General features: G+C 35.2%; 1 protein-coding gene across 3 annotated transcripts in view; it reads right to left on the bottom strand.

Moving 5' to 3' along the window:
- Window positions 1–26,597, bottom strand: part of PPP1R12A (protein phosphatase 1 regulatory subunit 12A) — a 150,112-nt gene that overhangs the window by 46,398 nt on the left and 77,117 nt on the right. For all 3 annotated transcript variants that reach the window (XM_065887844.1, XM_065887846.1, XM_065887847.1), the window contains exons 3-9: window positions 24,553–24,671; window positions 14,969–15,128; window positions 10,179–10,323; window positions 8,712–8,786; window positions 7,793–7,881; window positions 7,470–7,627; window positions 2,135–2,259 (exon numbers count right to left, since the gene is read on the bottom strand). In XM_065887844.1, coding sequence (XP_065743916.1) covers window positions 2,135–2,259; window positions 7,470–7,627; window positions 7,793–7,881; window positions 8,712–8,786; window positions 10,179–10,323; window positions 14,969–15,128; window positions 24,553–24,671 — 871 coding nt within the window. The remainder of the gene's footprint in view (window positions 1–2,134; window positions 2,260–7,469; window positions 7,628–7,792; window positions 7,882–8,711; window positions 8,787–10,178; window positions 10,324–14,968; window positions 15,129–24,552; window positions 24,672–26,597) is intronic.

Genomic DNA, 26,597 nt, shown 5'->3' with positions numbered 1-26,597 from the left:
ATGGGGCTTTTGGGAACTTGATAAATCTACAGTTCTAACAGATAATCAAAAGAGCTAAAGTTTAGTATTCACTGAAGAAGTATAAAGGGGTTCTAGAATTAATAAATCTTTAGTTAAAGCAGCTCATGGTGACACCAGTTATGGCATGATAACTATCTTGAAAATTTTTCAGACGACTGCTTCTGGCCTTGAAAAGGCCAGAAATTCTCCAGAAATTCTGGAGAATTTCATTTTAAAGCATATGAAATTATGACCATTTGAGAATGGGTTCTAATTGAATTCAAGAAACTCTCAGTTCTAGAATACAGCAGGTAATAAGATAATTCAGTCACAGAGTCTTCTGATATTCAAATTGTACCAGTGAAATTCATATATTTCCACCACTAAGAATTCATACTACTGCTTTCCTTTGGAAGAGTTTTAGAGGAGGATTATTAATAACAGTATGGATTTTTAAAGAATTCTCTAGTTTATGATTTTAAAAGGTTCAAATTTTGACCACTTGGAGCCAAATCCAAAGATTAGCAAAACTGACAATATGGTAGAAACACTGTGGGGATTTAAAATCAGTCCTCAAACCCATGCAAACCAAATAACGTCAGATAAGCAACAAAACAAGAAGTCCAAAGGCAGAGACTTAATAGGTAAACACAATGTATAATCCCTGAGTGGACCCTTAATTTGAAAAATCAAACAGCTAGAAACATGTTACTAGGAGGACAACTGGGAAAATTTTGAGTATGGTCTGTATATTAGTGAACGTAAATAATGGTATTATATCAATGTTAAATTTTCTAAGTATGATGATTTCCGTGAGGGAATGAAGGATTAATGCCTTTGTACTTAAGAGGTACGTACTCAATTATTAGGAATAAAGTGTTACAGTGAGAACAGTCAATTTTTTTTTTTTTTTTTTTGCGGTACGCGGGCCTCTCAGTGTTGTGGCCTCTCCCATTGCAGAGCACAGGCTCCGGACGCACAGGCTCAGTGGCCATGGCTCACGGGCCCAGCCGCTCCATGGCATGTGGGATCCTCCCGGACCAGGGCACGAACCCGTGTCCCCTGCATCGGCAGGCGGACTCTCAACCACTGCGCCACCAGGAAAGCCCTGAGCAGTCAATTCTTAAACGGCTCCAGGAAAAAAAAAAAAAGTACGTGTGAGTGTGAATATGTCTACGTGTGTGCATGCGTGCATGTGTGTGTTACACAGAGAGGGAAATGAGTTTACTCCTAAAAGTTAGGTAAGGGTGGGGAGAAGCCTTTAAAAAGAGACCAGTAGGTTAAAAAAAACCCACAGAAAACCCTTAATCTTTAATTAGAGTTAAAAGAAGTATAGGTTCTGAAACAGCAGGGAAAAGAAAAGTCTTTAACAGATCAACAAGAGAGTAAGGATGAAGAATAAATGGAGAACAAAATAAGGAAGAGGAATAAATGAAACTAACAATTTGGGAGCACTCAGTCACTAGCCAAGCTCTCTCAATTACCGCTTAACAATGTTAACTTATTTTCTCTTTGTTATTATTTTTGTTTTGTCCTTTATAGGAGGAACAGATAAGGAAGATAGTCACTTGCTCAAGGTCACAAAAACTAACGAGGTGGGGTCAGCAGTTGACCTCTGGTTTGTTCTGACATACCTGGTGCTTTGTAAATGAATTAGAAAATCTAGATTCCAGTTCTCTCAGTAACTTGTGGTAGTACTTTTCGTGCTTAACTTATACACATGTGAAATTACCAAAATGCACCTTTACTCAACAGAAATAAAGGATACAAACCCCATGCTTCTCAAAAGTTCAATGAAAATAAAAAACTACCATGATCAGTAGTTTTTCATATGAAAAATTTTATCTTTCTGCTATTTACTGGGTTGGCCAAAAAGTTCGTTTGGTTAATGAATATGTTGCTCAATAAAGTTCTTGGTAAAAACCGAACAAACTTTTTGGCCAACCTGATATTTTTGTTAATGATCAACTGCAAAAAGTACTTGAGAAGAAGAACATAATAGATTCAGAGGAAATAAAGAAAAAGACATTCTTATTCTAAAACCTTAAATAAACTTAGAACTGTCTTAATGCTTTAGCTCAAATGGTACTTACACAGAATACATTTATTTTTAACAAACACAATTTTGGCTTACCTTTTTAATAGGTGATGTAGGTGTTGCCTGACCAGATGACACAGTAGGTGTTGTAACAGCTACAGGAGCTGCTTGAGTACTAGAAGTATTGGCATTAGTTACAGAAGCCATGGATTTTGTCTTATCTTTAGGGAAAGGAAAAGGAAAAAAAAGAACACTAAGAGTCATGATTCTAGATGAATTCAGTTTCAATGGTATTGAAAACAGCATTTTATACTGTATTTTTGCTTAAGGTTTTGTTAACTCAGTCTTTTCCCACTATTATCCCTTTTAACAAGTGACATTTTCAAGGAGTTTCTAGAAATGTCTCAGTAGGTATGAGACTTAAATAAGAACACGACACACAACCAGACTTTTAAGAATAAAAAGCACAAATAAAATATGACTATATGACTTGTGTACTTTTAACACTATGGAAAATTTTTTTAAGTTTTAAATTAATATTTAAAACTTGAATATACGAATACAATGTAACTTCAAAAATGCAAGAGCTATGCAGTTTTCCAATGAATAAACAACTTACATTGCTTATCTAAAACATAGCTCTTCTTTATTCTAGGAAATCTAAAAGTGCTCTTTGTCGATAATGACTTATATTCCTGTCAAACAGTATGCTTAAATGTCACAAAGAGCATTCCTTCTCACCCCCCAAAAGTCTAGAGTTAAATGGGCACAATATCAGCTAAATTAGGTTAAATCTCTTCTCACAATGTATCAAGACAATTTCCAACTAGTAATTGATCACTTAGAAAAAGATTTTTGAAATATTAGGAAAAAATCAATATGATGCTAGCAAAAATTCAAAGACTGTATTTGAACACATAAACTGGCCTTTAGCAAAAGTCACATATAAATTTAAACCTTTAAATTAACTGTAATTTATAAATGGGCTAGAAAAGTTCACTTTTCAAATGGTCAAAAGTCCTTTTATCCAGTTTTAAAATAGTCCTTTAGTTTCAAAATGGGATAGGACAGGTATCTTTCGATACTTTTGTGAAGAAGTATACTGCTTTTAAAGCCCTATGAGATACTCATTTTCATTACACTACCTCTCTCCCTTCTTTTAGGTCAGTTTTGCAAAGAATCTTCCACCATAAATTACCATTATGAGTAAGCAGACAACATTAACAAATCCTTGTCTTTAGGGCAAATACAAACTTCCCACTAATAATTCTGAATTTGCAATGATTCATTGAGTCCTATTTGTGACTAAGAAAACATCTGTAAGATGTTAATAGGGTGAAAAGCATAATCTTAAACTGCATCAAAAGACAAGGCCAAACTGGCATATTTAAAAATCACTATAACCACAGCTTTTCAAATAAACTGAATGAGCGAAACTCAGTCTAATAAACGTTTTTCTTGTTGTTAAATCCCTCTTTTCATTCAATAGAAGCTAAGCCTATTCAGCACAGTTAAGTACAAATCATGTATACTCTAATTAGACCATCCTCCTGGAAAACAATCCATCCAACCGGAGAGAGTAATTCAACAAACATTTATTAAGTGTCTGATACCTCAAGTACTGTCCTAGGCACTGGGGATATATATCAGTCAATGAAAAGACAAAATATCTTAACTGCATAAAGCTTACAGTCTAGTAGGAGAAATAAGTAATAAACTAAAGCTCAACATGTGTTTTTTTCATTTTATTTTCTCCTTCTCCCCCTATTTTCTCCAGGTGTAAAATTTTTTTATATTATTGAAATCTATACATCAAAGAATGTATATGCACGTATGCAAACATTTATGTTTGGTTTAAGAATAATAATTAAACAAACCTCAGGTGTTCACCATCTAACTTAAGTAAACATTATCAGTGTTACTGAAGCCCTTTCTATCCATTTGATTTCAATGAAGAATAAAAACCTCACGTCCTAGAGAAAAAAAAGAAAAAACCTAAAAGCAAAACTATGCTTCCCTATTCTCATTCCTTCAACTACCTCTGAAAAATTTATATATCATTTGGAAGGAAATTAAACTTTTGGTTGAGTTCCTATTTTCAATCTGATTTATAAGAAACTGATTAAAATATGGTTTGGAAAATATTTTATGAAAGAAAATTCAGCAAAATAGTTATTTAACATAAAACAGTTTCCCAAGGAAATAACCTTACAAAAAGAAAAAAGAAACAGCTTAGAAATTGTCAGATCAAGCTATACCTCTACAGGGAAATGGCTACTTTCTCAAGCTTGCCAAATAAAGTATGATAAAGCCTTGTTGATATTAAAAGAGTGAGAGAGAAGGAACCACACAGCATTTACATGGATTAATTCTTGAGATAGAGTTAAATTTTCCTGGCACAACTGGCTACTAGCAACAGGAAGAACAAAATTATCAAGTACAATGCTTCAGAGGAACATTTAAAGTTAGCGCACTGAGAAGAGATTGGTATGCTTAAAGTCCAAATTGGGAAATTAATACAATACAATTTGATGGTAATTAATTCTATTCATACTTATAGAACAGTTTAAAGAACTATCCAGATAGCCTAGTCCAATACTTCTCATTCTACAAGCAAGGAAATTTCAACCAAAGGTCAGGAGACTTGCTAGTTAGTGGCAAGACTGGCCTAAATCTGAAGTCTTTTTTTGTTTTAAATAGCTCCCTGGTGCCTAATACTGAACAGTGAACTGTATAGAAGGGACAAATTAAGAAAAAATAGGTAGAAGAATCTCAGGAATCTCTGTGAGATATCTGGACTTCCAGTTCTTGAATTCTACTACATGAGCTAGGAGAGGGTGCTGGTCCTGGCTTTCATGTGCACATGTGCATATAGTTTAATTTGTAATGATATATTTTACTAGAGACTGGGGGCCAAGGCATGTCTCACGGAGAGGAGATTAACTACATAAAAATAACTTTAAATACTTACAAAAGTATCTGAGTCAATTTAAATTTCAATGATATCATTTCATCTTTCAAATGAACTGAACAAATTTAACTGAATGTTATTAGGTAAGCATGTACATTAATCTTATTTAAATTAGTAGACTTTAATTTTATACAATTATTACATGAAAATTAACATTCATTACAAAGCAATTGATTGTTATATAATATCCATGTAAAGCAGGTATTATTACCCTGATTTTACAGAGAAATCAGAGGTTAAATAACTTACCCACATCTACAGTTACATGCATGCATCAGTCCATGTTCTTGAACACTGTACATGCTGATTCTCATATAATTTGTTTTTATAGTTAGAAATATTTTAATTAGCATGTTATACAAATAAATTATAATATTCAATGACTACCTGTTGTTCTACTGCCAATTTTACCTATATTACTGTGCCATCAAGGCAAAAGATATGCTGACTCACTTGATCAGCAATGTCACAGCAATAAATAAAAAATTAAATCCCTAAGTGACTAGAATCTAGTCATTTATAAATTTCAAAAATTCTTTGTGTATTTCCAAAAAATAATTTACTTGTAGCATTAGTAAGCTTCAAGAAAATAAAGGAATCTATAACACATCACCTGGCAACAAAGCTAGCCTGTGCCCATTTAGCAATATCTTGTTTTTAATGGAAAACAGAATTATTAGTACGTTCCTTGACATGTTTATTTAGTAAACTTTAGCTTCTCACATTTTCTTAGAAAAAATATTTTATTGAGTGAGTAAAAAACCTGATTCAAAACTGTTGCTGTTGTGTCTAGAGGAAATATGGGAGTCCAAGAGATTCTAGGGCTCCATTTGTGTTTACTAATGATTACCAAACTGGTCCTGATAATGATGACAGTTTTTTCATTGATAAAAACCTTAATGAAAATGAAATACCTTTTCTGATAAATACGTTAAAATGCCAAAATGCCAGGTTATACAACTCAAAGATAGCAATCCTGGAATCTTATGCTCTCAGAAGGTTTTTTTTTGGTTTTGTTTTTCTTAAGATTTTTTTGATGTGGACCATTTTAAAAGTCTTCATTGCATTTGTTACAATATCGCTTCTGTTTTATGTTTTGGGTTTTTTTTGGCCACATGAGGCATGTGGGATCCTAGCTCCCCAACCATGGATTGAACCCGCACCCCTTGCAGTGGAAGGCAAAGTCCCAACCACTGGACCACCAGGGAAGTCCCTCTTCAGAAGTCTGAGTGATTAGCCGATACAGAATAAAAGCAATTCAGTAAACAAAATCTATAAAAACATGTGACCCAGAGGGAAAAAAAAGCAGAAAACCTATCCTTGATAATAAAAAGGGAAAGAACGTAAATTGTTAATTGTTATAAAAAGGGAAAGAATGTAAATAGTAAAGCAATTTGGCAGCATCTATGAAAAGTGAAAATATGATTCAATAGTCCAATGTTTAAGTGTATCTATTAGAGAACCTCTTGCACATATACACAGGGAGGCAATTATAAAATGATTGCTGCAGCATTATTTATAACACAACATTGGGAATAAGGTAAATTTTTATCAAAAGGGAAATTAATGTATTTAATGAATACTATACAGCAACTAAAAGGATAAGTTACATACATAAAGACATAGATAGATACAAACAAACCTAAAAAATACAACTTTCAAATAAAAAATGCAAGTTGCATAACAACTCCTAGGGAATAATAAAAACACAAAACAACCTTATAATTACTATATATTACTTCTGAATATAAGATAAGAGTATAAAAATAGACTAGAAGATTCAGAAAAAAACTCATGATAGTGATTTGGGAAAGAAAGGAAAGAGAAGTAGATTAGGGTTGATGGTTAAAGAAGACAATGGTAATGTTTTAATTTTATTAAAAGAGAAATTATAAGCAAATACAGCTAAATGTCAACAGCTGTTAAGTTTTGGTAGTTGGAATATGAATGTTTATTATATTATACTTTTCTGCATCTTTAAAATTGCTCAAAACAAAGTAAATTTCCCCACACCTCTACAGGAAAAAATCTTGACTCCGCCCCAGCTTTCTAAAACTTTAGTATTACTGAGGAAATATTTGGGATGCTGTTGCAGCCAGCTTCCTGTACTTTCAGGTCTCAGAAAGCAGCAGGAGCATTCTTGAGCTGCTGGGAACCCATCTAACCCTATCTGCACCATCCAAAGAGAATCTTAGAAGCCGCTTCACTTTCTTCAAACCTAAAAATATAGGTCAGTAAAATGCAGAGGTGATCAATTACCTGCCTCCAGGTAAGCAGAGAACAATAAAATCACAGCTATACTTAAATTTCTAACACTCCCTGAAAGGCAATTTACTGGCTTCGGAGGTATCTTAACAAGTAGCATGTCAGTCTGAAAAGTTTCAAAATTAAAGCCTGACCTCATCTTACTTTAGACTTCATCAAAATTCACTGAAAATCCCTTTATCCTTCAAATTTTACCTGTTTCAGCTTCTGATTCTGAGTCGTCTTCCTCATCTTCTTCACTAGAGCAACTAGATTCATCTTTTTTTCCTTCTTCTTCATCATCAACCTTTTCTTGTTCCAGAGATTCAATACGGGATGCATTTTTCTCAGGCTCAATAATCAATGTCTCTTTGCTGTGAAAGGAAAAAAGCCTTGAAATAATTATAAACACAAAAGGTGAAAATACATAATGAATACATTAATTTTTCCCAGAACCACAAAATCTAATAATCATACTTGTGGCTATCATGACAACTCATTTAAAACAATAACAAAACCTACTTTAATATTTTACTTACTTTTTAAAGGTTTTCTGTGATTGATTATTGTCCATATTGGCTGTTGATTCAATCAGTGGAGATTTCTTCTCCCGTTTTTCACTATGGAGCTTTATAAAAGTTATGCAAAGGAAAATAAGAATACTATTAAAATAACATTAATGAGCAAAATACAGAATTTAATAACAAAGTAGCTTCCCAAACACTAAATGAAAACAAAACAGACAAAACAAATAAAAGATTTGTTTTACCTAAAAAGAAAAGGGCTTGGATAAAGAATAAAAAGAACTAGACAATTTAAAAGCTCCACAGAGGGGACTTCCCTGACAGTCCAGTGGTTAAGACTCTGCACATCCCCTGCAGGGGACATGGGTTCGATCCCTGGTTGGGGAACTAAGATCTGCTGTGCGGTGCAGCCAAAACAACAACAACAACAACAACAAACCACTCCACAAAGAACTAAGTTGGATTTGTTTTTTTAAGATCCCTCCAACTTTAGTTTACTGAAAAACCAGGGACCATTAACCATTTAGGATGTCTGATAATATTTTACTTAAACATCTGCTTCCTAGTTATGTAACTCCTTGCTTATCTAGCGTATGCTATTTTAGAAATCTGAGATTTTATAGTCTCCACCCTCTAAGCAAACTTTCTTATGAAATTACAAAAAGATACTATTATTGAGAACATACACATTATAGAAGTATTCATTTTGGGAAAGGGATGCTAGAGAAATGGGGATAAGCAACACAAAAGGCCAAAAAAAACCCCCACCACTACCCCTTTATTCTCATTCACTGTCATTTAATTTGATCGCTAGGAATAACTTAAAACCAAACAGTACAAAACATCACAAGAATACTTTTCCAGCTGTCTAAGATTCAAAGTTATTAAGAGAATTCACTAACAGAGACAATTTTTAGACAATCATCAAACATACCAGATTTTGTTTCTTTTGCAACTCTTCTAAATATCCTAAAATGTCTTCATCTGCTACATCAAAGGCTGTCTGACCCTACGCAGGAAACAAGAGCGTTGGTGATAATAAAAAAATCAATAAATTATAAAATGCTTTCGGTGATTCTGTATGATTATACAGAAAGAAGTTAGATAACATTTTTAATGGTAGGTATAAAACATGGTACATATGACTTGAAGGAGATGTATGAGAAATCCCTGTGAGAGATAAGCAGCTGATATACCTCCCCTTACTTTTTTTGGTAACAGCTTTATTGATCTATAATTCACATACAAGTCACCCATTTTAAAGTATGCAATTCAATGGTTTCAGTATATTCACAGAGGTTTACAACCATCGCCACAATCAATTTTAGAACATTTTCATCACCCCAAAAAGAAATGACATACCCATTAGCAATCCCCTCCCCACTCCCCCTCCCCCTGTCTGAGGCAACCACTAATATACTTTCTGTCACTACAGACTTGCCTATTCCAGACATTTCATATAAATGGAATCATACAATATATGGTCCTTTGTGACTGGCTTCTTTCACTTTGCAAACTGTTTTCAAGGTTCATCCATATTGTAGCATGTATCTACTTCATTCTTTTTACTGCCGAATAATGTTCCATTGCATGATCTACCACCTTTTGCTAATCTCTTCACCAGATGATGGACATCTGCTTTTGCTTTCTGGTACACAATCAATAATACTGCTATGAACATTTGTGTATAAGTTTTTGTGTGGACATCTGTTTTAATTTTCTTGGGTATATTGTTATGAGTGGAATTACTAGGTCATGTGGTAACTCCAAGTTTAAACTTTTTGAGATCTTATTTCTACTTTACCGCCATAAAATTTAATTATAAATTCTTAGTAGAGTAATAAAATAAACATATGTATTTCTAAACTACTTAAAAGTTCAGCCAGCCACAGGTATGACTTAGTTTCAAAAAGTAGTCCAGGTGAACATCTGTCAATCTATTTTTATTCATAGTGGAAAAGAAAATTTCAAAGAGCTGTTGACCAAAAATAGTAAGGATTTTTCCTGCTGCCAGCTTAGTCCTTATAATAACCCTACTGGTACAAGTCTCCAGAATGCCAGAAAGTTCATTATTTAGAATATATTCTACCTTATATGCATGCAAAATTTCTTAATTTATGAATTTCTAAGAATATAATATCAATGGAAGCACCCAAATCTACTCGACACATATGGTAATACTATTACAGAAAGAGTAATACTTCTTTGTCGAACAAGGCCAAATCACCTCATAAGTAGCTGGAAAAGACTTAATAATAAAAATGAATAAATGATTCACAAAATGTTTTACACAGTTAATAAACCTTAATAGAATTAAATAATTTATATTCTCATAACATTTTTTAGACTAAAACTATATTTCTAGAAGTTGAAATATTTAAAGTACATTTGAAAGGCCTACCACTTTGTTGACCATCTCCATATCACACAGACTGTCCACTAAAATTCGACATGCTTCTTCTTTACCCCAATGAGCTGCAGCATGAAGAGGTGTCCAGCCATCATAATCTTTAATATTAACATCATAGCCTGCCTGTATTAAAAGTCTAAACAAATTACAGTGAATTACATCATCATTAAAATCTAGAAATGATTGGACATAATTAACAGCTATATACCATGCAAGTTAACAAAAATTTGCAATATATTTCTTTTCATAGTTCAGAATCCCTCCTCCCCTCAACAAATTAACTAGGACAAAAGAATTCTCAGAAAACACTGGCATAGAGGATCTTGAGTTACTGCCATAATAATGAATTCAGTTTTAATTAATTCCTAATGACTATGAGTCTTATGGTTTGGTATGACACTGATTAATTCTTGTTAATACGTTTCTAACTGAAAATTTTGCAGGAGAGTCTATCATTTTTCAAAACTATTGGATCAATTTGTATGTTAAACTGATTTATTGTAGGGAATGTCTTCAAGTGTCCATATGATATATCATCTCAAGCTGAACATGTTCTAAAAATATACTGGGATCAAACAAAGTTATTTGTAGTGTCATTGTTGCCTTGTGATTAAGGAACTGGTTTGTGAAAGCCTTCATGAACCTTTATGATCTACCATTGGAAATTTTCATAGGAAAATGACTGTTAGAAACAAAACAAAGCAAAACAAATATTCCGAGGGGTCGAGTCTACTTTTCTGTAGCAGTAGAAAGCAGATATTCTAATCAACAAAGCTAGAAAACAGGAATACATTTTAATACAATGAAAAGAGTTGCATAAATGTTAGTATGCCCTTATAACTGTATATTGACAACAACCTTTATTTTATTTAGAAATTAAGCTCACAGAGAGCAAAGAATGGGTCTATAAATTGCACACAGCACAGCGCCACACACAAAGGCGAACACTAAATACTTTATAACTCAAATCTGGTTAACCTTAACCTTACTTTCCAAGATGCTGACCTTGAGAAGGGCTTCTTTTTACCTACAGGAGGTGGTAGTGATAGCTAATATATAACCATTTATTTATGTTTCAAGAACTGATCCCCTATTTCCTAACAATATCTAAAGCAGATGTTTTTAATTATGGCTCCATAGCAGAACCATCTGAAAAACTTGCTATTAAAAAAACGAGGGCTTCCCTGGTGGCGCAGTGGTTGAGAGTCCGCCTGCCGATGCAGGGGACACGGGTTCGTGCCCCGGTCTGGGAAGATCCCGCATGCCGCGGAGCGGCTGGGCCCGTGAGCCATGGCCGCTGAGCCTGCGCGTCCGGAGCCTGTCCTCCGCAACGGGAGAGGCCACAACAGTGAGAGGCCCGCGTAACGCATAAAAAAAAAAAAAAAAAAAAAAAAAAAAAAAACGAAAAGTTTTCCCAGCTCCACCCCAGTTCCACTGAATTAATCACTATCTTGGGAGATGGGCCCTGTCAATCTGTACTTTTAATAAGTTCTGCATATGATCTCACATCACTGCCTGTCTCCTGCCTGCAGATCAACATTTAAGAGCCAGTGATCTAAAAAACACGCTAATAGATAAAAGTCAGAAGATTTAAGTTAAAAAAATATGGCAACTAACATAAATATTATCAGATACTTTATTAATAGAGACAGAAATAATACTGGAAGATAATAAAAATATACCCCCAATAGGAAATATGAACTATAATAATGTTAAATATCTTGAGCAATACAAAATTCTAAGTACTTGAGAGTCTGTGTGGAGAGAAAGGTAGACACACACACCCCGCCCCCCAAACATAAGGCTCTCTATATGCCAGGCCATGCAAGGATACTCAAAAAAATAAGACAGTATTTATTATGCTCAAGAAACTTCTAATGGAGGACAAAAGTTAAGTAAAACAACAATCAACCCTCACAGACAGGTTCTAAGATGAAGCTGCAATAGGAGTACAGAACTGAAAAGCATAAAAATCAACTGAAAGGGGTTGTGTGTGTTTGGGGGGAGGGGTAAGTGGGGAGACAGTTACATTTGAAATGGATCTCTTCTATTTAGTTTTGATTTAATATTTTCTTTCCTAAGTAAAATGTTCACAAATTTCAAAACTAAAAAAGAATAAATGGCTAGATAGCAAAGTCAATTTCCCACTGCTGACCTTTAGCCAACCAGTTTCCCTGCCCCAGAGATAACCATACTACTACTTTTGATTAGATCCTTACAGAGAGATTTTATGCATATATAAATAAATACAACTTAAAGTTTTAAAACATAAACACAAATGAGGCATAGTTCTTAACACATCCTAGTGCTCTTTCCATATCTATAAGTAGTGTTTTAATCACTATAGAGTATTCTAGTGAAAGGATGTATCATGATCTATTCAACCATTCTCCTACTCCAATTACAAACAATGCTGCTAGCACATACCTATTTCCTATGTGAGTGAGAATATCTGTAAAAAAAACTCCTAGGGATTTCCCTGGTGGCACAGTGGTTAAGAATATGCCTGCCAATGCAGGGGACATGGGTTCGAGCCCTGGTCCAGGAAGATCCCACATGCTGCAGAGCAACTAAGCCTGTGCACCACAACTACTGAAGCTTGCGCTCTACAGCCCCTGCTCTGAAACAAGAGAAGCCACAGCAGTGAGAAGCCCGTGCACCGCACAGAAGAGTAGCTCCTGCTCGCTGCAACTAGAGAAAGCCCGCGCGCAGCAACAAAGACCCAACGCAGCCAAAAATAAAATAAATAAATAAATTAAAAAAAAACAATTCCTAGAGGTAGTGCTGCTAAGCCAAAGAATAACTGTTACTTCGATAAAATTTGCTCAATAGTCATTTATACTTCCACCAATAATGTAAGAGAGTGCCTTTCCCCAAATTTGCCAACAGTGTGCCAAACATTTTGATCTTTGCCAATATGATAGATGAAAAATGATAATTCACTGTAGCTTTATCTGCACTTATTATGAATGAAGTTGAGCATTTTTTTTTCATGGGCTTAAGAGCCTTGAACTGAGTCAAAGGATAGAAAGGAACTTGCTTCCAAGTTGAAGAGATGGTGAATGAAGGTATCTAGATAGAAACAAGAGTAGGCATTAAGGCATCATGAAAGAACTTCAAGTAGATATACACAGCTGGAATCATGCATGCCTGAGGAGCAATGGTAGCAGCTTAGCTTGAAAGAGGAACCAATGGCCAGATGACTAATGGTCTTATGTGCTAAGCTGAGGAGTTTAAAATTCATCCCAATTCCTGCTGAGAATCTTAATAAAGGATTTTAAGAGCCTGGACAACTGAATTACAAAGACCACTTGGAAGCAGTCTAGAAATCTATTTTACAGTGCCATCCAGTACTCATATATGTTTATAGAAACAAGAATTTTAAGAAACAAAATACCTTTACCATATGTAATACTCTTTGATATTTTCGATTTTTTTCTTTTTAAATGCTGTTCACAGCTCACTAAGTTCATTTCATGACCCACTCTGATGGGGTTTGAAAGTCTGAAAAGTTTTGGATTAGAGAGAAACAGATGGGACAAGGAAACTAATTACAACTTAACTGTAGCGGCTTCCTAGTGGCACAGTGGTTAAGAATCCGCCTGCCAACGCAGGGGACACAGGTTCGAGCTCTGGTCTGGGAAGATCCCACATGCTGCAGAGCAACGAAGCCCGTGCACCACAACTACTGAGCCTGTGCTCTAGAGCCTGCGTGCCACAACTACTGAAGCCCACATGCCTAAAGCCAGTGTCCACAACAAGAGAAGCCACTGCAGTGAGAAGCCCGTGCACTGCAATGAAGAGTAGCCCCTGCTCACCGCAACTAGAGAAAGCCCGTGTGCAGCAACGAAGACCCAACACAGCCAAAAGTAAATAAATAAATAAATTTTAAAAAAAGTTAACTGTACTATTCTAGGAGAAGGCTTAAATTACTGAAGTTAGTAGGGATTGAAATAGGAGGAAACCCGGAATAACTGACCCACTTAAACTTCTTCACTGTTTTTACTGAGGAGAGGGAATAAGGAGAAGGGATTGATATAAGAAACCAAAGTGGAACAAAGGTAAAATAGAGGGTGCAGTAGATTTTGCTGAGGGCCAGTCTTATTAGCCTTTACATAGATATAACAAAAGTTATGCACTGAATTGTTTTTTCCATACAGTTGCCAACACCTTTGCACTGCATAAGTAAAAACCAAAACACAAATTTATTGTGACATAAAGGAGCTTTGCCCCAAAGATATTTGTTGATCAGTATATAACCCTATATTGTCTAAGTTGCTTATGGTTTAATATTTAATATTATGCTAACAGCACTCTGAATTCCAGTGTTCATGTAGTGAAAATCTAAAACAAAATCAGATAAGTTACATGTAAATAAACAATCAGTAGGAATCAAGCTCTCAGAATTTGATAATATGTTTATACACAACATTGTTCTTAGTCTCTGTATCCAGAGCTAACCTATCTGGGAATCTCAAAGTGACTCTAATAATTTACTAGGCCAGAAGGTAACATATAATGGTTGTCTGACACTTAAATTTCACTTATTGGAAAACTGCAATGGAAGAACAGTAGAATACTCAAAATTTGAGAGTGAAAGAAAGAACTTTAGAAATAAAGCAATAACATTCAAGGTAGTTTTCTCTTTCTCCCTATAGACAGACATTAAATAACTTACAAAAGCTGTTTCAAAATAATGTTAGCAGGTATCTTAAAAAAGGAAAAGTGAAATAAAGAAAACAAATCAAAGCAGAAAAACAACTGTGAGAAGCAATACTTACTTTAAAACTTCTGTATAGCCTTTAGCGGCTGCAACATGAAGTGCTGTACCTCCAGATTTTGCATGCCGGACATCATTTATATGGCCACTATTTAGCCATTGTCTTGCATCTCTAAGCATTATTCGTTCTTCTTCTTTTCGAGCTGCTTCTATATCAACCCCTGATAAAATAAAATATTTTTTTTCATTTTTTTCTCTATAGTAAATGTTTTTGTTCGGAAATAAAATTATCCAAAACATTCCAAGTTTAATTGAAAATTAAAAGTGAAATTATATTTTTGAAAAATGGGCTGCTTAGAACAAGCTGGTTAAATAAAGAAATGTAGGAATACTGTAGATGTTTTATTAGCATTCTCTATTGACTATTTAATTTTTGCCCTACAGTATTATTTTGGCTTTCTTTTTACCTTTTCTGCTTATTCCTTTTGTTTTTGAAGATTTGAATACTCCCCAAGGTATTCCCCATCCTTTGGTCTAAAAAAAAAGTTTGTTGTTTTAAACAATCATATGTATTTAAGTCTCAAATTTTTATCCACTGCTTTGACCAGTTCTCTGTACTCTAGCCTAGTAGGTACAAATGTTTATTGAACACTTCAACTTGGAGGTCCTGTCCTCATCTAAAATTGAATAGACCTTAAATCAGATTATTTTTCTACCAACATCTCTTTCTTTTTCCAACATAGTACACTGTTCATACCATCAGTATCAGTTTTATAATTTTAGTAAGTTATATAGATGTTTATGCATTTAAAAGCATTAAGTGCTATGCTAGGTTGAGGTGATGAGTGGGGAGAATTCAAAAAGGAAAAAGACCTTCAAAGCGCTCAACATCCTGAGAAAAATATTAAAATAGAAATGATAATCCTGAAATTCCTCAGTGATCTCATGTTATCTTATGGCTTCAAATGCTGGTTATTTAATAAATAGCACATACCATGATGCATTTATACTCCAGAAGACAATGAGCTTATTAAAAAAGGTAAATATACTGCTTTTTTATCTTGTATCCCCACCATATGGATGGATACCTGATACAAAGTAAAAGGGATCAGTAAATGTTTACTGAATGAACGATGAATACATAAATACATGAGTAAAAAATAATTACACATACACACAACTCCTCAGCTAAGATCTCTTCTATAATTCATATCCATGTATCCAATTGGCTGGCTGGAATTTTTCATTCACTCATTCATTCAATCAATCAGTCAATATGTACTGAGTCTCTACTATATGTCAGGTACTTTATTAGGTGTTAGGGGTTTAGAAGTGAACCTATTACATGGCAGATGATACATCTGTGAAGGAAAAAAAAGCAGAGTAAAGGTATAGAAGGTAATGAGAAAGAGTTGTTATTTTATATAGGTTGGTAAAGAACAGTCTCTTTGATAAGGTGACATTACAGCAAGAAATAAAGTGACAGTCATACCATAATCTTAGAGAATATTCCAGACAGAGGGAAGTACTACAGATCTTCCTTGACTTACAATAAGGTTACAACAAAAGTTGAAAATATCCTAAGTCAAAACTGCATATGATATACCTATCCTGTCATAGCTTAATGTAGCCTACCTTAGACACGCTCAGAATACTTACATTAGCGTACAGTTGGGAAAAATCATCTAACACAAAGCCTGTTTTATAAACAAATTATTAAGCGCTGAATATCTCATGTAATTTACTGAACACTGTATTGAAAGTGAAAAACAGAATGGTCATATAGGTATAGAATGGTTGTTTAAGTGTATCAGTTTGGCTGTTTACCCTCATGATCATGTGGCTGACCAGAAGCTGCAGCTTGCTGCTGTTGACCAGCATCACTAGGGAATATGTGCTGCATATCACTAGCCCGGGAAAAGATCGAAACTCAAAATCTGAAGTATGGTTTCTACTGAATGTGCATTGCTTTCAAACCATCATAAAGTTGAAAAATCATTAAACTGAACCACTATAAGTCAGGGACTTTCTGTATTAAGCACTGAGGTAGAAGTCTGCTTGGAATGTTTTTCTGATTAGGAAAAGGCAGGTTGTCTATAGAGTAGTGAGGACAATGAGCGGGGGCAGGGTGACAACATCCCACTCAATTTAAGAGGATCACTTAAGCTGAAAAGTTAAGAGTAAAAACAGGTAGAAACTGGGAGGCTATACAATAATTCAGGCAAGAGATGATGGTAACTTGAACCAGGGTGGTAGCAGTGAAGGTAGTAAAGAGGTTAGATTCTGCATTCTTCAAGGCAAACCAACAGAATTTGCTGTTAGTTTGGATGCAGGAGAAAAAGAGAAGTCAAGGATGAATCAAAGGTTTTTAGCCTGAGCAACTAGAAAAATTAAATTTTCAATTTCAGAAATGCGAAGTTTGAAATGCACTAACAGACATCTAATTGAGTTAGCTGGATATCTGAGTCTGGAGAACAGAGAAGAAGTCAAAACTAGGGATGTAATATAATACATAATAAAATGATATAACACAGTCACCTCAAACTCAATGCTAAAACCTTAATTTTCCCTAGCCAATCTGCTTGCTGTCTGTCTTATATTTCCTATATTAGGTTCCAATACTTACCCAGAAACCCGGAAGTCACCCTTAATCCCTCCCTTTACCTTATCCCCAGCCTCCATCCAATTAGTCAGCAGATTCTGAGTTGCCGTTCCTAAAATGTCTTCTTTTCCTAAAATGTCTTCTGAATGGCCCCTAATCACTATTTTAGTTCGTCTTATGTCTCTCACACTTTGACGACTATAGCTGGCCCTTAATTCATTCTCCTCAGTTCCTTCTGAGTCATTCCCCACATCATCGCCAGACTGGTTTTTCTGTAGCAAAATACAATCATCTCTCTTTTCTATAAAAATCTGTCAATGATTGCTCACCTCCTGCAAGACAAAGCTCAAGCTCTTTAGTGCAGCAGACAGAGCCTTTTATGATTTGGTCTCAATGCATTTTTAATCTCTAGTCTTTCTCCTCTATCATCACCCAGTGTTCTAACCATATAGATCTTCACATAGATCAAGTACATCATGTGCCTGTGCTGTTGTGCAAGCTAGTATCCCCTATCTGGAATGTATCCTTACCTTGCTTGCTTAGTAAATTACCATTTATTCAACATACAACTAAACTGTTCAATTGAAGCTCAATCTCAAAAAAGGAGGCCATGACTGAAAAACATTTTTAAAATCCCGAGATTACAGAAGTGCAGGTTAAGTCATCTTCAAACTAGAGATCTCATTTTTTTTCCCCAAATGTTTGCTCTTGGTGCTAGAACCAACTATTCTCTTGAATTTTTCCTTTTTTTCCTAAATATTTACTTATTTATTTATTTGGCTGTGTCAGGTCTTAGTTGTGGCATGTGGGCTCAGTAGTTGCGGCGCACAGGCTCAGTAGCTGTGGTGCATGGGCTCTAGAGCGCATGGGCTTAGTAGTTGCGGCATGCAGGCTTAGCTGCCCCATGGCACGTGGAATCTTGGTTCCGTGACCAGAGACTGAACTCACGTCCCCTGTGTTGCAAGGCGGATTCTTAACCACTGGACCACCAGGGAAGTCCCTCATTACTACATTTGAAAGAAACTTGCAATAAAGTTTTCCAAATAGACTTTATAAAAACAATTATATACACTATATATGTAATGGACAAAACCTATTATAATCTTTAATTACAAAGTATCACCATTTCTATAATAATGCGATTTTATACATATATAAATTTCCTTTCAAAAGATAATCTGCCCATCTTATTTAAAATGCCTTCTAATGTTATTCATAAAAGAAATTATAAAGCTGTAATTGTTAATACATTAAGAATAATCTTTCTACTAAATGACTTTTCTCAGACTGATTTATTTTCTTATGCTTAGTTTTTTTTTTACCATGTCTTTTAATACATGAACATCTTTATTATCGTTATCCCTTTTCTCTTTATAATCTTAAATAGTCTGACTTTTATTGTCTTTTATTATTCTAAATTTCCTCTGGACTTGAAATAAAAAAACAGCTACTTCTTCTGGATTTATCTAATTTCATGCTATCTTCACCTAATTACAAAGCAGTTACCCTCTGCTGCCACCAAATTGTGCCTTTATATGAATTATATATAAATACAACTCAAGTTTAAAATTAAAGTACATGTGAAGAGAAACTTCTTATGCTTAAGAAAATCCAGTTAGAAAAAAAAAACACTCTTGTTCTTAAAATCTTTCAAAAATACCACTGATTAGAGCAATAGACCATTAATTTTTGTTTAAACCCCACTGGACTATGTATTATGATACCTGTTTTCTAATTCCAGTGCTTTAACTAGGCTAGCAACCTTTGAGAAAGCCATAACTTCTTTGAATATTAGTATAATGGGTTAAGAACACAGACCTGAACCTAGGCTGCTGGGTTTCAATCCCTGATTTGCCACTTACTAGCTCTATTATCTTGGGCAAGACACAATCTACACTAATATTCAGTTCTTTTATTTGTAAGATAGGAGTAATGAAAGTACATACCTACCCACAATGTTGTGAGGATTAAATTAATTAATATTGTATGTGAAGTGTTTAGATCAGGAATAAGCACTAAGGTGTTAATTATCATGATCAGTTCTAAAAGTCTATGATTCTGCTTCTCTTTAACTACATTGTGGTCTAATAGGAAGAAGATCTTATAATGAATTTAACTGGTTCTTAATCCACCTATAATTGCAAGGTTTTTAAACAACGAAAACAATGTATATTGAACTAAATTGGGTGTGATATAATAAAGTGATTAGACTATTTAACATCTGTCACTGCTATAAAAAACAGTAGGGCTTCCCTGGTGGCGCAGTGATAGCGAGTCCGCCTGCCGATGCAGGGGACACGGGTTCGTGCCCCGGTCCGGGAGGATCCCACGTGCCGCGGAGCGGCTGGGCCCGTGAGCCATGGCCGCTGGGCCTGCACGTCCAGAGCCTGTGCTCCACAACGGGAGAGGCCACAGCGGTGAGAGGCCCGCGTACTGCAAAAAAAAACCAACAAAAAAAACAACAAAAAAAACCCAACAACAGTAAATGTTAGCTTGAAATGTAGCCAATTCTCATTGGTAAGAAAAAATAAAATCAAATTGGAATTTTGTTAGCTAAGAAATGCAAAAATTGACTTGTGTCCCAAACTAACTAAAGAAAATTGCATTAAAACATAAATCAGAAATACTTTCATCTACTATTCAAACATTACTACTTTCAAAGGCAATCTACTCAAGCATGACTAGTTGTTAATCAAATATATTAGAATAAGAAATAAGAGCCAAAAGAGTGATTAAAGAACTTTAAAATATTAAATAATAACTTTCTTACCAGGATAAATAATTTGAGAAATCTTGTCATTACTAGAGATATATTTAGGGTGCTCTTTTTATAAATGCTAAACTCTATTAGAGATGCCTCTATCTTTTGTTTCTTTGGAATAAAGTTATGCTATATAAATTCATGTATTCCCATTATATGAATAAAATGAATATCATGAAATATTTTCTAAGAAATATTCCTAATAAAATGCAGTATGGTACAGTGATGAAGAGTGTGGGCTCAAGGTATCTGTTACACTGTTTGGGACTGAACTACATACAGCACAACTTCCTACATGTATGACCTTGGGCAAATCACTGAGCCTCAGCTTCTCATCTGTAAAATGGGGTGATAGTAGTATTAACCTCTTAGAATTGCTGTGAGAATGAAATGAAATAATGCATGTAAAGCCTTTTGCTCAATGCCTGGTAAACAATCGGTATTTAATAAGAGTTAGCTATTATTTTTAGTATCAGCTCTTTACTTTTCAGTTTCAGGGTCACACTATATACTATTTTCTAGAATTTCCCCATACCTATTATTTTCCCAGATTTACATTTTCCATCCTGACATTTCCTAAATTCCAACAGTGCACTGAACACTGTCATCTAGATGTGCTTCAGCAACCAAACTCAATATATCCCAAAACAAACTCATACACTCTCTAAATCCGTTCCTGCTTTGTCCCACATTTTCCCGAGTGAATTTATCCAGTCATCACTTCTTAAACTGGAAACTTCAGGAGGCAAATTAGCTTGCTTCAATTCTTCCTTCATCTCCACATTCAATTCTCCACCAAGCTGTTTTAATTTTACCTTAATATTTTCTGAAAAGTCCTGGCTCTTTGCTCTTTTCCATCTTAAGTGTAACCATTTTGGCCCTTTTCATCTTTCACCTGGATTAAGTGAAGAATCTTCTTCAAGAAAGGCATGCCACCATGTATCCCCCACTCTAATGCATCCTCCAGATTACCATCAGCTGCTTTATTACTAAAAACCAAATCCAATCAGGTTAATTTCCTGCTTGGGGATCTTTGTTGCATCTGTCTAATGCCTACAAAAGAGATGTCCACCATCTGGCTCCAGCCTAATCTTTTCAAGCCTCAACCTCATACTAATTCCATCCTGACTTTTTTTTTTTTTTTTTGGCGGTAGGCGGGCCTCTCACTGTTGTGGCCTCTCCCGTTGCGGAGCACAGGCTCAGGACGCGCAGGCCCAGCGGCCATGGCTCACGGGCCCAGCCGATCCGCGGCATGTGGGATCTTCCCGGACCGGGGCACGAACCTGCGTCCCCTGCATCTGCAGGCGGACTCCCAACCACTGCGCCACCGGGGAAGCCCCCATCCTGACTTTTTACTCCATTCCAATTCTAATGAATTCTCCACGTATGCTATGTCTCCAATTCCTTTTCTTTGCACATGTTGATACCCCTGTCTCACATGCCTTTTTTGTCCACTACCCCCCTTCTTTGCCAAGTAAATTCCCTCTCAAATGTCATCTCTCAAACCCTTCCTGACTACTGCAAACAGTTACTCACAGGCTTTTCTGTTCTCCCACATCATTCTGTTCCTACCTATATTTTAGCACATAGCACACTGCATTGTGGGGCTTTGTTTATATATTTGTCACTTCTATACACTGTGAAATCCTTAAGAACAAAGTGTGTCTCTTAAAAAAAAAATACCGAAAAATACCCAGCACTCAGAACATATGCTGGCACCTTAATCAAAACTGACTGAATCATTACAACTAAAATCAGCCTTGCTAACAGTTTCCTTTATATATAGAAGGAAACTAAAGACAAGAAGTTTTCAGTACATATCCATCCCTTTCCCAGTTCATAATAATTGCTAACTACTATTAAACAATATTGTTGCTATCTATCTGGGCACTCACCAGGGCAAGCTGGACAGATAAGGGACTCTTCATCCAGGCTGATGCTTTATACCCATTCTTCCAGCTTCTTCAAGTCTTGAAGATCCCATTACTCCAAAATTGCTTGCTTAGGACACAGCTGTTAAAAGCTCTTCTGTGTATCTATCCAAGTTCCAGTTATGACTACTTTCCTAATGTGTGCCTTGTTTCTCCTGAGCTCCAGGTACCTTCAGCCACTTGTTACAATGTCTCAACTCTATTTAGGCATTTAAATACTTCTTCAGTTTCAGTGCCTAAGATTTTTTTTTTAACAACCAGGTAGTCATGAATTTTCCTAATCCCAAGGAATAAAAATCTCTTTTCAAGGAACTGACTTAGCTTCTATTTCTCTGCTTTTATTTCCTGATGAACCACATTTTAGCTGGAGTCAACCTTCTGAACCAATATCCCATACCTAAGGAAAACACAGTTCTCTTCTGATAATACCCATTTAACCACTGCCTAGACATAATATAGTGGAAATCACACAGTAATTTATATATATGTGTGTATATATATATATATGTTTTTTAAAGTTGTATATTATATATATAATATATATATTAGTTTTTTTAAGTTGTAGTAAAATATGCATAACAAAATTTACTATCTTAATAACCATTTTAAGTAGACAGTTCAGTAGTGTTAAGTACATTTACACTGTTGCTCAATCAATATCTAGAACTCTTATCATTTTGCAAAACTGAAATGCTATGCTAATTAAACAAGTCCCCATTCCCACTTCCTCCTAGCTCCTGACAACCATCATTCCACTTTCTCTATGATTTTGAGTACTTGAGGTACCTTATGGTAAGTGCAATCATATAGTATTTGCCTTTTTGTGACTGGCTTACTTCACATAGCATAATGTTCTCAAGGTTCATCCAGGCTGTAGCATATGTCAGAATTTCCTTCTTAATGCTGAGCAGCATTTTCTGTAAGTATATACTACATTTTGTTTATTCATTCATCCATTGATGAACACTTGGTTTTCTTCCATCTTTTAGTTATTGTGAATAATGCTACAAACATGGGTGTACAAAAATCTCTTTGAAACCTTGCTTTTAATTCTTTGGTTATATGCCTAGAAGAGGAATTGCGGTATTATACAGGTTTATATTTATTGAGATATAATTCACATATTATTTAAAGTATACAATTCAGTGGTTTTAGTAAATTCGCAGAGCTGTGCAACCACCATCACAAACAGTTTTAGAACACTCATTACTCCTGAAAGAAATTCTACCCATAAGCAATCATTCCTCATCTATAAATTGACATCTCCCAAATTTATATCTCCAGCTTGTATCTCTCTCTATTGACATATTCAACTGCTTGGATACCTAATAGGCAAAACAAACTTAACATATCTGAAAAATGAACCCCTGAACTCTCCCTACAAAACTTACTTTTCCCACAACATTCACACCTCTCATAAAAACTTCACCCATCTAGTGGCTCAAACCAAAAATCTTAGAATCTTCCCTGCCTTCTTTCTTACACACTGTAGTTTTAATCACTCTATAATCTTCTTGGCCAAACCTTCAAAATATATCTAAAATCCAATCTTTTCTCATCACTTTGTCTACTACCACCCTGCTCCTGCCCTTGCCATTCTCCTACTTCTGCCCTCACCTTCCTATAATCTATTCTCAACACAATAGCCCCAGAGATCCTTTCTAAAGCAAGTCAGATCATGTCACTCCTCTATCTCAATCCCTCCACTAGCTCACTGTTTCACTCAAATTAAAAGCTAAAATCCTTCCAATAGACCACAAGGCCCTATGTGATATGGTCCACTGCTACTTCTCTGACCTCATCTCCTTCCAGCCTCTTCCTTGTTCTGCCTGCTTCAGTCATACTGATCACACTCGCTGCTTCTCTGAAAACACCAGGCACCCTCCCATCCTTGAATTCATTGGTTCCTCTGTTTGCAATGTTCTTTCCCCAGACCTACATGATTTATTCCATCACCCCAGTAAGACCTTAGCTTAAATACCACCTTATCAGTGACAACTTCTTGACCACTCTTTAAATTTGTAATGTGTCTCATTCACCCCATACACTTCCTTATCCCCTTTGCCTGTTTTACTTCTCTCCAAAGCTTTTACTGACAGATAATTTTATGCCTTACCCTACCACTCATGATACTTCTTTCAACTTTAAAAACATTAAAAAGACGTTGAGTTAAGAATCATATATTTTTTCAAGTAGAACCTTACTTCACATACTGTTAGGTAAACTGATTTTTTTTCCACTCAAATTAAGATTGCCCTTCAATGTCAATAATCATTTACTGAAAAAGTCAAGTATCATGTTCTTTACAAAACAGTTTTAAACATATTTTACATCTAGGTTGGTTACATTACCTTGCCGATTAACTTCATTTTGAAGTAGCTCTTCCATTGCCTCCTCCTCAGCTATATCTAAAGGTGTGTCTCCTTCACTGTTGACAGCTCCTACATGTGCTCCCTGACCAATCAAAAACCTGTAAAATTAGAGGGAAGAGAATTAAGCAATGACGGTATCATCAAAATAAGACTGAATGCATAGCTAATGAGGCAAGCTCCTATGCAAGAGCAGCAATAAAAACCAAGGATAGCATAGGTATTATTTAAGTTTTAAGAAACTACCATAAAGCATGTTTTCTTTCCTTTTTAAAATTTTATATTTCCTAAAATTTTTCTATAATGTACACACATTAACTAAAACAAAAATGTTATTTTAAAATAATTACAAAGTCTTTCACAGGATTATTTCAGACTGTCTCCATTAAGATTTTTCATTATCTCCATATTGACTAGTTTCCTAACTGAACTTCATGCTCCCAGTCTCATGCCATAAGCAATAGTTCTTAACTTTGGGCTCATGGGCATAATTCAGAAGGTCAGCTGATACAGATATATTAAAATACTGTGTATGTTCATCACTATTTTGAAATTAAGGTAATTATTAGACCAACTACTGAGTCTTTTTATTTAATGTGTTACTAAAGAAGCACATACATACTTTGTACTCAATATTTTATTTTATGCATCCAAAACACAATACTAAGAACATATTCACAGGCTTCATCAGACCTGACAAAGGGATCCAGATACAAAATGGTTGCTAATCTCTTTCACTATGCCAACTGCACATCTCCCAGAATCACCTATTTAACACAACCAGAGTCAATTTCCAACTTAAAATTCTTTGAATGATTGTCCATGCTAGGAGAAAACATACCTACATGGCCCTTAATGATCTGGTTTTGTCTTCTTTTCAGCCTCATTCCTCTTCCTTCTTGTACCACACTTTAGACTCCAACAACATGGAACTGTTTGTAGTTCCAGATTAAGCCATGTTCTTTTGGCATCCCTGATTTTACTTTTCTATATATAAAGAATGGCTCCCTTTTTTCCGATGTTCCTAATCAATCTCTTATTTGTATATATATATTTTTACAGGCTACATGACAATATTCACATTATCAAAACAGTGAAGGACAAAAAGCCCTCAGAGTTTTAAAAAAAGAAGAAAAAAAGAAAAAACTCCCTTATATCTCTCCTTCTGTTATCATGTTCCCTCCCCAGAGATAAACACTATCAACAGCATGGCAAATATCTTTCTGGTACCTTTGCTATGAATTTATATGTGTGTCTATAAAGAAATATATACAGTCACTTTTGAGGTTCTTTTTGTAAAACAAAAATTAACGGGATTACTTTAAATGTACTGGAGTGCAACACTTGCCTTCTAATAGCTGAAAAATATTCCACAATATGGCTGGATCATACTTTTATTTAATGCCACCCTCCTAATGGATGTGTTCTTAAATGGACATTTGACATTATCAATCTTTAAAATTTTTCTCAACGTGATGAGAATAAAGCATCTTATCATTGTTTTCTTTCCTGATTACACATGAGTTTGAAAAAAAATCTGGATATGTTCACTAGCATTTGTATTTTCTCCTTTTGTGAACTTCTTATTTACTTCTTTTGCTTGTATTTTTAATGTGTGCCTTAACTCAACAAATACTTATGGGGTGTTGTTACAGATTGAATGGTTTTGTGCTCCTCCAAAATTCATGTTGAAACCCCAAACCACCAATATGATGCTATTAGGAGGTAGGGTTTTGGGGAGGTAATTAGGTATAGATGAGGTAGAGGTTGGAGAACCCATGATGGGATTAATGTTTTTAAAGAGGAAGAGAACAGAGCTCACTGTCTCTCTGCATGGAGGGTACAGCAAGATGGCAGCCATCTGCAAGTCAGGAAAAGAGCCCTCACCAGACACAGAATTAGCCAGCACCTTGATCTTGAACTGTCTAGTCTCCAGAACTGTGAGAAACAAATGTCTGTTGTTTAAGCATCCCAGTTTATGGCATTTTCTTACAGCAGCCAAAGCTGACTGAGACAGGTGTCTACTA

The sequence above is a fragment of the Phocoena phocoena genome, chromosome 11 (genome assembly GCF_963924675.1).
Source record: "Phocoena phocoena chromosome 11, mPhoPho1.1, whole genome shotgun sequence".
Lineage (NCBI taxonomy): Eukaryota > Metazoa > Chordata > Mammalia > Artiodactyla > Phocoenidae > Phocoena > Phocoena phocoena.
Note: the sequence above shows the minus strand (reverse complement) of the source record. Positions and strands in the feature narration are given on the sequence as shown.